Source organism: Pteropus medius, unplaced genomic scaffold (assembly GCF_902729225.1).
Source record: "Pteropus medius unplaced genomic scaffold, Ma_sr-lr_union100, whole genome shotgun sequence".
NCBI classification, from domain to species: domain Eukaryota; kingdom Metazoa; phylum Chordata; class Mammalia; order Chiroptera; family Pteropodidae; genus Pteropus; species Pteropus medius.
Window position 1 is genome coordinate 8,928,001 of NW_024349224.1, and position 13,645 is coordinate 8,941,645.

Genomic DNA, 13,645 nt, shown 5'->3' on the forward strand with positions numbered 1-13,645 from the left:
CTTCTTTCTGGGCTATAGAAGGAAGAGGTGGGCGAGGCCCTCCACGATGTTGATTTTCAGCAGCTGAAGATCGAGAATGCTCAGTTTCTAGAGACGATTGAAACAAGGAATCAAGAACTGATCCAGCTAAAGTTGACATCTGGCAGCACCCTGCAAATCCTCCACACGTACAAAGTAAGGTCCGCCCCTAAGCGCAGGTCCCCAGGGCTTTCTGCCCCGGACTTGCCGGCCACAATGAGGTTCCCACACACCACTGCAGTGTCCCATGGAGGGCTCAGGCATCCTTGACTCCCCCACTGTTCCTCGAGTTCTCTCATCAAGAGCCGGTACATCTCTTAAAATACTTTGAAAGTCCCCACAACCCAGGGGAGCTTTTCCTTTTTAAAAAGATACAAGGACACCCTAATCCCATCCCGACAAGTTGAATTAGGGAGTAAGGGCCATGCATCTTTTATTTTAATTAAAAATTATTGGGGCGACATTTATTAACAAAATCAAATAAGTTTCAAGTGTATCATTCAACGATAAGTCGTATATATACTGCATTGTATGCTCACCGCCCAGGGTTAGATTTCCTTCCGTCACCAAATATTTGACCCCTTTCACCTCTATCTACCTGCCCCTGACCCCTCCCCTCTGGTGACCACTACCCCCTGTCTGTGTCCATGAGTCTCCATTTGTCATGCTCGTTGCTTTCAGTTTTGTATCCCACATACGAGGGATGTCACGTGGTTTTCAACTTTTTCTGTCTGACTTATTTCCCATGCATCTTTTTTTTTTTTCACACCCCAGATGATTTTTATGCCCAGTAGGTTTTGAGAACTTACCACGCTTAGGGCTCTGTTTAATTTAGGCATGTCGTAAGCACATCCCCACCGAAGAAAACCACCTTAGCTGTAAATCAGAAAACTGCTAAATAATTCCTCACTCACACATGCCCCTTTTTAGAGAAAAAGAGGCACTATTAATAATTAAGCAGGACTATAGGCGTGAACAAGGCCTGTCCCCAGCAAGAGCAGGCTGTCTGGTCACCGTGCTAGCAACTGTCAAATGCAGTGGCCAGATGACTGTGGGCCAGTGTATCCTGCCCACTGGCCTGTGAGCCAAGAATAGTTTTCACAGAAGAACATTTGCAACCAGTTTGATAGAGAGCACTACCCTTGAAACCCGATTAAGCAAAACTGTTTTTTTCTCCCCTAGAAGTTTCATTCTTCTCATTAGTAGAACTATTCCAAAATATCATACTTCATTATTATATTTGAAATTTCATCAATAAAACGTTTGTGGAAATTTGTTTTTTCTCTTCTTAACATAAATATCAACACAATATCCTCAATTTTGCTTCTTGCCCTGCAAAGCCTGGAATACTTACTATCTGTCTGGCTATTTACAGAGCAAGGTTGCTGACCCCTGGCCTAGTGCCCAGATGGCAGCAGTAGCTAGAGGCTTGGGTGGCTGACAGGTGGGCTTTATTTGACTCACACGGTATCATTTTAAAATGTGAATTTGAATGTGCTTACACTAGGCTGATGTTTGGCCAATATTTTCTTTTTACAAAAGAAAAACCTGAGGCCCAACGAGGCAGAGTCATTGCCAGATTCGAGCAACAAGTTTGTGACAGAGCTGGGGCTCCTAGTCCAGTGCGTGTCCCACCTAACCCAACCATCTGTCCCCAGAGCGAAGTGTGTTGACAGGATTGTGCTGGCATCCTGAAACTCACGTGTCCTAAACGTCCAGCAGATCATCCACTGTGAGATTATCTCATCAGTAGTTAGTTTATCTGATCGCTGTTATTTCAAGATGAAGCCAGTCCTTGTGACTCTCAGGCCCTTGTTGGTAGAGAGCTGGGCAGCACAAGGTTACATCACTTTGGACCTTGATCTTATCCTGCAAAACCTACTAAATGACACGAGGCCTGTCTGATCTTGTGGGGAAAAGTCAGGGCTTTGGAGTGGAGCCACTGGTTTATAAAATGAAACTGCAAGGATGCAGAGCCCGAGCTCTTTGGGACGGGTCTAAGCACACAGAGCAGGTCGTTCGTGATACCTGAGCAGCAGCGACACAAGCTGCAGTGAATCCCGGGGCCATCACACCTGTAGGCTGGTTGCAAATACTAGTTAGCAGACGGTGGAGCTTGGGAGGAGATACCCACAGGAGTCCCAGGGCGGACGCAGTGCGGGAGAAGCAGGCTTACTTCTTCCGCGTCTTAGTTCTCAGGTCTCCCCGGGGAAAGGGAGGCAGAGCCACTGAGTGGTGGAGTCAGGCCTCACCTGGGGTTGAATGGGGACTCCACTGGGGACCCCAGGCATGATGCTTCACCTCTCAGAGGTGGGTTTTTGTGCCTCGCCACCAGAATGGCTGGTCTGTGCTGTGTCCCCAGCCCCAAGGACAATGGCTGGCCACAGCAGGCGCTCACCACTATTGTTGAATGAACTGCTAGTGATTCAGGCGTGTGTGTTTAGGGGGTGGGAGGGTGGCAGGAAGGTCGACTTTCATACGGATGTCTAACACCCAAGTGTGAGACCTTGTTAACAATGCGCAGAACAGCTTTCCTCTATTAGCGACTGTACAGAGTACCCGCAGCATGTCACCACAGGGCAAGGTGCTGCTGAGGCAGCCACGGAGGTGGTGGATGTGGGCATTTCTGGGTTTTGCGAGTGAGCCTCAGTCAAGGGAGCACCTTCTTCTCCAACTTTATGCCCATAAGCCCTACGTGGAAGACTCTGGTATAGTGTAAGCATGTGACTACAGCTGCGATGTATCACTTTTAAACATTTATATGCTTAATTATCTGAGAGCATTTAGTAAATTTTGATTAACTGTGTTTTTTAAATTAAACTTATTGGGTAACAGTGGTTCATAACATTATATAATTTTCAGTTGTGCAACATTGTAATTCCACATCTGTCCACGCTATTGCGTGCTCACCGCCCGAAGTCTAGTTTCCTTCCGTTACTATGTGTTTGGCCCTGCTTTACTCACTTCACTCGACCACGTCATTCTTCACTGACTGTAAACTGTGGTGCTTTGTGGTAGGGAGAATCCTAAGACGTTCCCCAAGACTCGCGGCCTCCTGGTGTAAACATCCTGTCCGGTCCCCAGGACTGCGGGTAGGGCAGGTTCTGTTATTACGTTCCGTTATCATTAGATTATGTCACATGGCACAGCTGACCTTAAAATAGGGCGATTACCTGGGTGGGCCTGACCTAATTACATGAACCTGAAAGCAGAGAGTTTTCTCTGGAAGAGGAAGTCGGAGATTTAAAGGATGAAGGGGGTTTGCTGGGTGAGAAGTTCTCCATTGCTGGCTCAGAGAGAGGGGGAGCCACAGGGACAGGATCTGAGGGTGTCCTGGAGGAGCTGAGGGCCACCTCCTGCTGCCAGCCGGAGAGAAAACAAGGACCTCAGTCTCACAACTTTAAGAAAGTGCATTCTGCCAACAACCTGTGAGCTTGGAAGAGGACCCCAGCCCCAAACAACACCCCCAGCCCTGGCCAACACTTTGATTTCAGCCCCGGGGGCCCTCCCTGCACAGAGAATCCAGCCCCACTGTGCCTGGACTTCTGACCTACGGAAACCGTGAGATGACAAACGCGTCGCTTTAAGCCACAAAGTCTGTGGTAGTACCTTACACGCAAGAGAAGGCTAATGTGCCTTTTCAGACGTAGCCGCCTCAAGGGACTGCCGTCCTGCTCAGAATCACAAGTAGCTCCCATCACATCCTCTCAAAGGCCCTGCGCCACCAGAGCCAGGACCGCCTGGCGCCTTGCGGTTGCCCTCGCAGGTCCCCTGTCTCCTGTCCCGTGTCTAAGTTGTGGAGTGACGGCTCCCTCTCTCTCCTTTCTTCCCTCCCGGCTGGTTTGCAGTGAAGTCCTGACTTGCCTCCCCTTCCCCACAGCAGGCTCTGGGACATCGCCCCCAGCGCCTGCCTCCCTCCCGGCTCCTTTCAGATCCTCCTTTCCAGGTTCTTCCCTCAGGTTGGAATGTTCTTCGCTTCTCTCTTACCTGGACACACTTGCCTCAACCTTTCAGCTCTCTTTCCAGCAAGAGTGAGTTCTCCTCCTGTATAGGGGGCATATAGCAGTAGCACCTACTGCTTGGGGAGCGTTTCCCCCTCTTCATCTGAGTGAGATAGTGCTGGCAGCTGCTCCCCGAAAGTTCTCCACGTGTCAGCCCTTCATTCTCTCCCCGAAGGCTCTCCGCAACCCGCCCAGGCGACCTGACCAAGTTTAGAGCGGTTCTGGAACTTGCCCAGAGTCCCTCTTAGTAAGTGGTGTGGTGGGATTCGGGCCCCGGTGTCTGGCTACTCTGAAGGTGAGGACAAGATCAAGGTCCCCAAGGTCCTCTCCTCCCCCACCACCTAGACACCAGGACTCCGAGGACCTGGGCAGCTGTGAGAAGGGTAGGCCCAGGTTCCTGCTTTTCCCTGCTCAGTGAAGAGCCATCCCTCCTTTGTGTAGCCCCAATGAAGCATCATTGCTCAAGACTTGCTGTGTGGTTATATTTCAGACCAGGCTACACCGAGCAATGGAAGTTTCTGTCACTCTGGAAAAGGAGATCTCGCTGAGAAATGAGCTACTTGAAAAACTTGAAAGAGAAACTCTGCAAGTAGAGGAGGTAGGAAAGGGTTAACATACTGTTTTTCATGTTTGTCTCCTTCCATCTATAAGGGCTTGAGTTCTTGTCCACCGAGATCTAAGCTACCTTGACTTTTGTCTAGAAGAGCCTAGAACGTAAAAATCAAAATTGCACTGGGCCATCAAAGGAGAAAGTGGCACAGGGGACTCACGGTTCAGTTGTGCTGCATTTCGCTGCCGGGTTGAGGTCCAGAGTCAGCTCCTACGATGGAAATCGTGAGGACTCCAAATTCTCGAGAATTCCTTAAATGACCCATGAAGTAAAATATTTAAAATGTTGTGAATACAACCTTATAAAGAATGCATAATGCGTGCAGTAATGTAACTGACATGAGAAAAAGTACACATACCACAATATACTGTTTTACTTAAAGGAAAGAGAATGCTCTTTAAACATGCACTTCTTACTCAGTACAGTGGGTGCCCGAGCAGAGGATCTGTGACCTCTGTCCTGTGCCCACTCCAGGGCCTATGGTCACTGTGTGAAAAGATGTGTGGCATCATCTGTGCTCCCTAGCTCTGCATTGCGAGTTAGTGCTCTCATTATTTTGCTGAGCACATGAAGTTGAATTTCCACACGTTAGATGTACCTGGCATGCGACTCAAAGAGGACTTCTGTGGGCAGGTGAGGGAGAAAGAGCCCTGACTTGAAGTCAGGAGGCCTGGCATCAGGTTTGGTGTTGTTGGTTTCTGGCCTCGCACAAGGCTTTGAATTAAACAGGACTCAGTTTCCACGTCTGTGAAATGGCCATCGCAGCCCGTGTGGTGATCAGATTGGAGTGTGCGTAGCAACGCTTTGTCCACCTCTAAAGCCATTAGGACAGTTATTAGTCATTGTCTTGAATGGGCCTGAAGTGTCCCCAGCAGTATATGTGGCCCCAAACCTGCCTATAATGGCCAAAAAGCCACAGGATTATTACAGCTGACTCGGTTCTGTCACGGCTCCAGCCTCTACATCATAACCTTGATGGAGAACCAACAGGCTTTGCAAGAGAGCTAGTCTCTGTTCAGAGGTGCAGGTAACAAAGGTAAAGCAAAAGTCCATTTGCTCCCTCCATACAGAATCTGTGGTTCTTATTTGTTTCAGTTGACATTTATGTAGATTACAAGTGAAACATGAAATCTATTTCTAAAAGCCTGGCATTCACTGCTTAGTGTATTTTATTTTCTTGTTAACTTTTTTTTTTTAACAGCTCTTTTGGGATATAATCCACATACCATATAATGCACCCATTTAAAGTGTACATTTTAGTGGTTTATAGTATATTCACAGAGTTGCATAACCGTCAGCACGATAATTTGAGAACATTTGCGTCATCTGAGAAAGAAGCCATGTGCGCATTACAAAGCCTTTTCCGTTCCCCGCCTGGCCTCGCACTCACTCTCCGGCCCTAGGTGACCACTGGTCTGCTTTCTGTTTCTGTGAATTTGCCTCTTCTGGACATTTCACATAAAAGAGAGCACTAGACCACATTTTATCCATTCATTGGTCGATGGACATTTGGGTTGTTTCCATTTTTTGGTGATTATGAATAATGCTGCTCTGAACATTCATGTACAGTTTTTTTGTGTGAATGTAGGTTTTCTTTTTGCTTAAACATATAGCTAAAAGTGGAATTGCGGGTCATATATATATATATATATATGTATATATATAGTCAATCTATGTTTAACATTTGCAGAAACTGCCAAACTGCTTTGCAAAGTGGTTGTACCATTTTACATGCCCACCAACACTGTATGTATGAGGATTCCAGTTTCTGTACATCTTCACCAACGCTGGTTATTTTTAGTTTTTTTTTTTTTAATTTTTTTTTTTTTAAATTGCTGTCCTAGTGGATCTGGTTTTGATTTGAATTTTCCTAATGACTAATAACATTGAGCATCTTTTTATGTGGTTATTGGCCACTTGTCTATCTTTTTTGGAGTAATATCTCTTCAAGTCCTTTGCCCAGTTTTTAATTGAGTTATTTATCTTTTGTCATTGAGTTGTAAGAATTCTTTGTGTATTCTGGACTCAAGTCCTTTATCGGATTTATGATTTGCAAATATTTTCTCCCATTCTGTGGGTTTTCTTTTCACTTTTTGATGGTAGTTTACAGAACAAACATTTTTCATTTTGATGAAGTCCAATTTATCTTTTTCTTTTATACTTGTGTTTTTGGTACTATAGCTAAGAAACCATTACCTAACCTAATATCATGAAGATTTACTCCTATATCTTCTTCTAAGAGTTTTATAGGTCTTACATTTAGGTTCATGATTCATTTTGAGTCAATTTTGTAAATGGTGTGAGGAAGGGGTCCAACAGCTGAAAGAGGATGAAGTATATTTATAGTTTGTTATATTAACCTTCCTATTTACCATTTGTGGTTCTCTCCATTCCTTCCTGTGGATTTACCATCTGGGGTTATTTCCTTACACTAATACAGCTTCGTTTCTGCCTGTATCCTTTGTGCTGTTATTGTTCAAATATATCACATTTTTATATGTTTTAGGTCTCGAATACATATGTATTTTTTGAAATTGCCTTTTAAATCGTAAAGAGGAGACTATGCAATTATACTATCTTTTTATAATTACTACATAAGTACCTTTACTTATGCTATTAGTTTTCTTCATGTGGATTTGAGACTGATCAAATCAAAATGTACTTAAATGCATAATTTTATCTAAAAGGAAAAAAATAAAAAGCCAAGCCTAAGAAATCCAAATAAGTAAAGCATATGTCTTAATAAAGGAAGGAAGGAGTGGAGGGAGGAAAGAAGGAAAAGAGACGGTTATATACAGACTGTAACTTCTGAACTGGATGAAAACATCACAGTTGATAAAAAAAAAATCAGAATTTTGTGATTCCCCTCATTCCTTTGAAAATCCAAACATTACTTTTAGAACCGCACTGAAACTGGGAGAGTTGTGAGGGCTGCGAGGCCCCAGTAGTCCAGAAGCCCAGGGATCCCTAGGTTCAATTGGTCCTTCCCAACCCAGGACCGGGCCAAAGCCGAGGCCCTGAACAAGCAACTCCGGAAGCAGCTGTCCGAGTTCCGAGCGCCACCGGTGATGCTGTACGTCAAGCAGAAGGCCATAAATGGGGACCTGGAGAAGACCATCAAGATGTGGGAAAGGAAAGTGGAGATCGCGGAGGTGAGTCGCAGAAAAGCGCAAGACGGGCAGGCTCCCATGCCCTTCACAATTTTGTTTAGGATTTTGGTTTTTGAGCTAAGGATACAGATATTTGGACATGTAACATCCGTGCAGAATCTCAGCAGTTGCTCCAACTCTTTACCAAAATGAAAGATGATGTTTAAAAAAAAAAATACCATTTCATTGTCAGGCACGGGGATTATTCAGGTTGTTAGGGAGAGATTGCGGGAATAGGATGTTTTAGTTGCTGGTTTTCTTAACGGATTACGGAAGTTTCTTAATCTCTCCCCCCACCATCATGATTTAGTGATTGCTATTTTATACATGGAGAAGCCAGTTTTTTTAAAAAAAAATCAGATAATAAAGGATTTTTAATATCACTCAGAACCCGATTCCAGGCATTTACACAGTTGTTGTGGGCCTCTTCCTTTTTGACTAACCCCGCAGCCTCTTTACATGATACAGTGGGCACAGAGGCACGCGTGCCCCTTGTGAGCTGTGGAAGTGTGCAAACAGAGTGCCGGCGTCAGGAAAGAGAAAAGCACCGAGGCTGCCCCGGGCCAGGTTGCATCCTGAGCGCACTTAAGACATCATTAGAGGCGTTTCAAAACCCAGTCAGGTCGCTTGGGAAGCATGGCGTTTTCACATCTAGACCCTGGCTCCATTTCCTGGGGTCACTTGGTGGCAGGAAGTAAATTAGGATCCAAACTTGGGCCTGTCAGATCTGGAGCTGAGAAGTTAGCAGAGAATCACAGCAGGAACCTGCCACTTCTCACTTTTCTCAGCAGAAACAAGTTCTTTGGAAGAATCTTCCTGATGCCCCTAGGGTACCGCCCGCACAGGGCATCCGCTCCATCACAGGGCTGGATGTGGGTTGTATTCTGAATAGTCACAATCGGTTTTTCCCAAATGACCTTCTCCCCTCTCCCCCCCTTTCCTTTTATTATTTTTTTTTTCAGATGTCCTTAAAAGGCTACCGCAAAGCTTGGAATAAAATGAAAACAACCAATGAGCAGTTGTTGGCTATTTGCCGCCCTGGGAAATAGCCAGAGGGAGTCCATGGCTGTAGAAAAAGCGATCCATTAAAATAATCAGCTTCTTTCTAGTCATGAGGTCCTCTCACTGTCCCCTGTGCTGGCTGGTGTCCAGCCAGGCTGATGGTCATCTGCCAGGCCACAGCTGCCTGTGGGGAGTGTTTTCACAGCCTGGCCCCTGGAACCGTTTACTCTGAAAGAACCACAGGGCACTCTAATGGTTTGACACTTGTTAGCCCACATTTAGTTCACAAGCACAAATGAAGGTGACCTTCCCGCGTGCGGAAGTGGGACAGAGGAGGGAAAGCCAGCCCAGTATGTGCCACGGGTCTGTCCGTGGCAGCCCAGGTGGGCAACTATCAAAAATAGACACCAACACAGCATGGCGAGTGCCTGGCACCCAGCATTCTGAGCTTGCTCTTCCGTTTGGAAGGTTGGCCCCTACTGCATACCACTGCAAAAGAAAACGAGCAGAAAGGAAATCAAGATGATTTCTTGGGGCTGACGTACCCCGTTCTGACCTGAGAGCCCCGCCTCCCCACCGTAATAGTCATAGTACATAGGCTGGCCGGCCGTGTCGGCCGTGTCGGTTATGTCAGCTGTGTCAGCCGTGTCAGCCGTGTCAGACGCGTTGGCCGCGTTGGCCGTGTCGGCCGCCCCAGCCGTGTCAGCCGTGTCAGCCGCGTCAGCCGCGTCAGCCGTGTCAGCCGTGCCGGCCGCGTTGGCCGTGTCACCCGTTTCGGCTGTGCCAGCTGCGTTGGCTGTGTCAGCCGTGTCAGCCGTGCCGGCCGCGTTGGCCGTGTCGGCTGTGTCGGCCGTGTCAGGCACGTTGGCCGTGTCAGACGCGTTGGCCGTGTCACCTGTGTCGGCCGTACCGGCCGCGTGGGCCGTGTCGGCCGTGTCAGACGCGTTGGCCGTGTCAGACGCGTTGGCCGTGTCAGACGCGTTGGCCGTGTCAGACGCGTTGGCCGTGTCAGACGCGTTGGCCGCGTTGGCTGTGTCGGCCGTGTTGAGAGGCTTGCTTGTTGCCGCTGGAGTCGTTTCATTAAAGTCTAGATTATGTGTAGAGCTGTTGTCTGGCCCTGTATGTATTGTGGCCTCTCTTTGTCCTTGGAAGTATTTGGGGGACCATATAGCCCTGCCCAGCCCAGAATTTTTTGCGTGTGCTGCGGAGGCATTTGACGAGTTGCTGAAGAAAGGAATCGAATGCTCCCAGTGGTGGAGGACAGACATGGGCAGGCCGGTCCTCTTGGTCTTGGACGTGATCCAGGTGCTGTAGTCTTCCACCCTGATGTACAGAAATAGGCCAGGGCATTTCTCACCCCCTTTGGACAGGATTCCTCTCAGCACCCAAAGATTCAGGTGCTGTAGCTGGCACATCATTGGGTTTCCTGGATCCCCCTGTGACAAAGGACAGAAGGCTTCAATTCTAAAAACAAACAAACAGACAAAAAAAAAAAAAAACCCAAACTTTTCTTTTAAAATATATTCTTGTGCAACTTACTATTTGTTCTAGAAATGTTTTACACTGGTTCTCGCTGAAAATGGGGTAAATGATAGGATACTATTTCCAAGCTTGGCGGCCACCACTACAAATTCCAACACGATGGCTTTTCCTTTTCTTATACAAATAATTTGTAGGCTTCTGCAGTTTGCCTGTAGCTTCCTGGATTTCATCTCATTTTCTTACCCCTTTCTAGTCCTTTTACTAAATTCTGTCCCTCTTTTGGCTTCTCGTTCCTCAAATGTTCACAGTTCTTTCCTTTCTGACCTGGAATGCTCACACTTTTCCTTTTGTTTCCATTCTCCGTTTAAGCTGCTCCCTCTCACCCACCAGGTCAAACTAGGGTCAAAGTGACACTTCCCAGGGAGCACACACTGGACTAGGATCACAGGTTTTCCACCTAGGCAGCTGCCTGTCAACACACCTGCTCCCCAGCCCATGTCCATGCGCCCAGCATTCTCTGCTCCCGTGGGAGCAGTCCTCTGTGACTCTGGAATTCTGCCACACAAACCTTATCTCACTTCAGATGAGTGGGTGGAAGCTTGACACACTTAGCTAGATGTGTGACCTTAGCAAGTTACCTAATTCTCTTGAGCTAAAGTGGGGATATAGTTAATTCCAGTAAAACAGAGAACCTGGCCCTGTGCCTGTCACACTGTATGCACTCAATAAAGAAAGTAGCTACTCTTATGTTGGTATCTAGAAAAGGCCATCATTTTTATGTGAAAAGCTGAGGAATATGGGAAAAGCAACAAGACAACTGCTAGGTATAATTTACCTTACCTGCCCTGCTCCAAGGCCGCCTCTTAAAGGAATACCCACTCTGTGGTCCATCTTGGTCTAAGAGGAGGATTGTCATCCAAGGGCTGTCCAGCCACCTGTGACCTGTGCAGCCTGCCTGGTCAGAAGAGCTGGGTGTGTACACATTGCTCTTGCTGTTTAGACTGAGGCATGGAGGGAGGGAGACTGCAGTTGACCTGAACAAACTCAACGATGAGAAGCAGAGAGGCAAAAGAGTGGCCGCCCTGGCCGCTGCCCATTCCCATCTTCTCTTACTAAGCCTCCCTTTTTTCTGAGGAAGCCACACTAGGACAGAAATGCAGGCGAACGGGAGAAGAAAGGGGTGAGCGCGAGCCAGGCAGCAGGCAGGTGTGCTCCGCAGAGCCGCCATAATCCCTTGCTGGTCCCATGCCAGCCACCTGAGGATGAGAGTCTGGACTTCAGCCTGTGCTTCTCATTAGGTGGGAGTGCTTTAGTCCAGAACTCTTGATTTTTCAGTTTTTCACAACCTACTGTTTTCACTCCAAGCTGCCACACAGCAGAGAGCAGAGATTTCATCCCAGAGTTTGGGCTGGTTATCACGGGACTGGTGAACAGGCTCCCGTCCATACACCCACTGTGTCTGCCTGGGGCAGAGAAGCTCTCTGGCCAAAAATGGCATGGTCGCCCCAGCTTTCACCAGTCCCATTTCCAGCTTCTTTTAACTGTGGTTTTATAGTTGAAGGAAGAAAAAGAATGTAATTCAGGACAAATAGTTTGATGAATGGGAGTGTGGTAGATGTCCCCAGCTATTGCATGGTTGCACAAATTGCCATTTGCCCCGGTGTAGAATATGCTGCTTTTTCTCTTCCTCAGAACCTGTAGGGATGAGACTTCTGAAGCACAAGTAGCTGAGACAAAAAGTGCCAGGTTCTCCTCTAGAGCAGCCCTACCTCATCTCCCAAGGGAGTGACTTCGGCATGGAGGGGTTCTTTCATTGCGTGATTCTCAACCTTGACATTCAGAAAAAGCCCTAATAGTTGTTGGGGAAAGGGAGGTGAGTTCAGAGCGATTCTGCTTTTGTTGGGTTTCCAGGGACCCATTAGGCAGCTACGGAACCTGGGGACTCCATAGAAGCTGAATACAGCGACTCCACACTGCAGACGTGCTCAAAGCATATCCACATGTGTGTTTTGAACTCTCACTCTCAAACCTTTAGCTCGTGAGGAAATATCTGTGACTTAGCCATGCTACACTGAAAATGGTGACAGGTTCGTCCATTTGGCAGATTTTTTTATTGAGCACTTGCTATCTGCCAAGTGCTGTCTACCCTGGAGACAGCCATGAACCTCAAGTGACAGTCCCTGCCCTCAAGGAGTCCACCATCACTTGAAGTGACCACGCTTTCTCGGCATTGGGCTTCTACTCCGTCATGTTCTTACCAAGCAGACGGCATCAGTTTCCTCCTCTACATGATAGCCACATCCTGTTTTCTTGTAATTGTGTAAGGGACACAGGTCGATGTTTTTCACGGAGATTTTCCTCAGGATACTCATCGTCATGTGATGTCCTGTCTGGACCATGCAACAGAGAGCCCAAGAATTATTAACAAGAAGACATCCCCTAAGTCAACTCAATCACAACTCACATGTCCAGATGGGAGTGAATAGAAAATGTCCCAATAAACCCCTTTTCTGCATAGAAGTCAGAATCTGTGTCTTAAGATTTTACTGAAAACTACCTTTGCTTTGAACTTGTGTGTGCAAATTGGCAGAGAACATATTCGCCCTTTCTCCACATCTATAAAGAATACATTTCCTCGTTTATTTCCCAAGAACAAAAGAAATCAAGGATGGCCTAGACAACAGGACAGTTGGCTCTAGTCCCTGGCCCTTCTATAACCTTGCACTAATTTCAGGCTGTCTGCTGCCTATATACTTCCAATTTGGGTGTAGGACTAGAAGAAAAAGGACCAAATGTAAGAATTGCCACGGGAAGGGCAAGCACTGGGAATCTTGACTGATTAGGTGGCTCAACTGGAACCTCAAGCCACCTGAATTGTTAAGATAGGCCCTAGAACGGTTCACCCAAGTCACCCCCACTGCTAGCACACACACAGCCTCCTCTAAGAGAAGGAAGGCATTAACTGCAGTCGTGGGATTCCATCCTGCCACCCAGCAGTTCCTCAAGGCTGACGACAAGTGCAGCTTTCTGCCAAGGAAGCAGATGGACCCAACCAGATTGTTGAAATGCATCGCCGTGTCTGTCTTCAGGAGGGCTATGTTATTGGTCATTGTTACGTTATCAAAGTCTTCATGGATGACGATCTTATTGATTGGATACTCTTCGTGAGCAATCACTCTGCCATCCATCTTAGCTATACCAACTATAGCGACAGCGTCCTTCCTGGAGAGAAAGCAAGGGAATCTTGAGAAACCAAGGCACCAAGGAAGCTTCGCACTTCCTCGTTTTCATACTTACTATTTTTTCAGCCTGGAACATTCCTCCAACTCATCTTCCTTGGGCAAAGGAAATCTTTTCTGAACCCCTAGGCTTGTTCTCCCCTT

At 47.1% G+C, this 13,645-nt stretch overlaps 2 protein-coding genes across 4 annotated transcripts in view; one reads left to right on the top strand and one right to left on the bottom strand.

The window, feature by feature from the left end:
- The window catches only part of CFAP263 (cilia and flagella associated protein 263), a 17,772-nt gene extending 8,833 nt beyond the window's left edge, over positions 1–8,939 (top strand). Inside the window, exons 6-9 of one of the 3 annotated variants that reach the window (XM_039881020.1) lie at positions 19–174; positions 4,510–4,617; positions 7,626–7,781; positions 8,741–8,939. In XM_039881020.1, coding sequence (XP_039736954.1) covers positions 19–174; positions 4,510–4,617; positions 7,626–7,781; positions 8,741–8,827 — 507 coding nt within the window. In that variant the 3' untranslated portion in view covers positions 8,828–8,939. Of the gene's footprint in view, positions 1–18; positions 175–4,509; positions 4,618–7,625; positions 8,141–8,740 lie in introns of those variants that run through there. The other 2 variants (XM_039881019.1, XM_039881021.1) reach the window with 2 other exon arrangements.
- Positions 8,715–13,645, bottom strand: part of PRSS54 (serine protease 54) — a 39,371-nt gene continuing 34,440 nt past the window's right edge. Inside the window, 3 exon segments of the mRNA XM_039881018.1 lie at positions 8,715–10,216; positions 12,521–12,652; positions 13,226–13,484. Of these exon segments, the coding sequence (XP_039736952.1) occupies positions 9,257–10,216; positions 12,521–12,652; positions 13,226–13,484 (1,351 nt within the window). The 3' untranslated portion in view covers positions 8,715–9,256.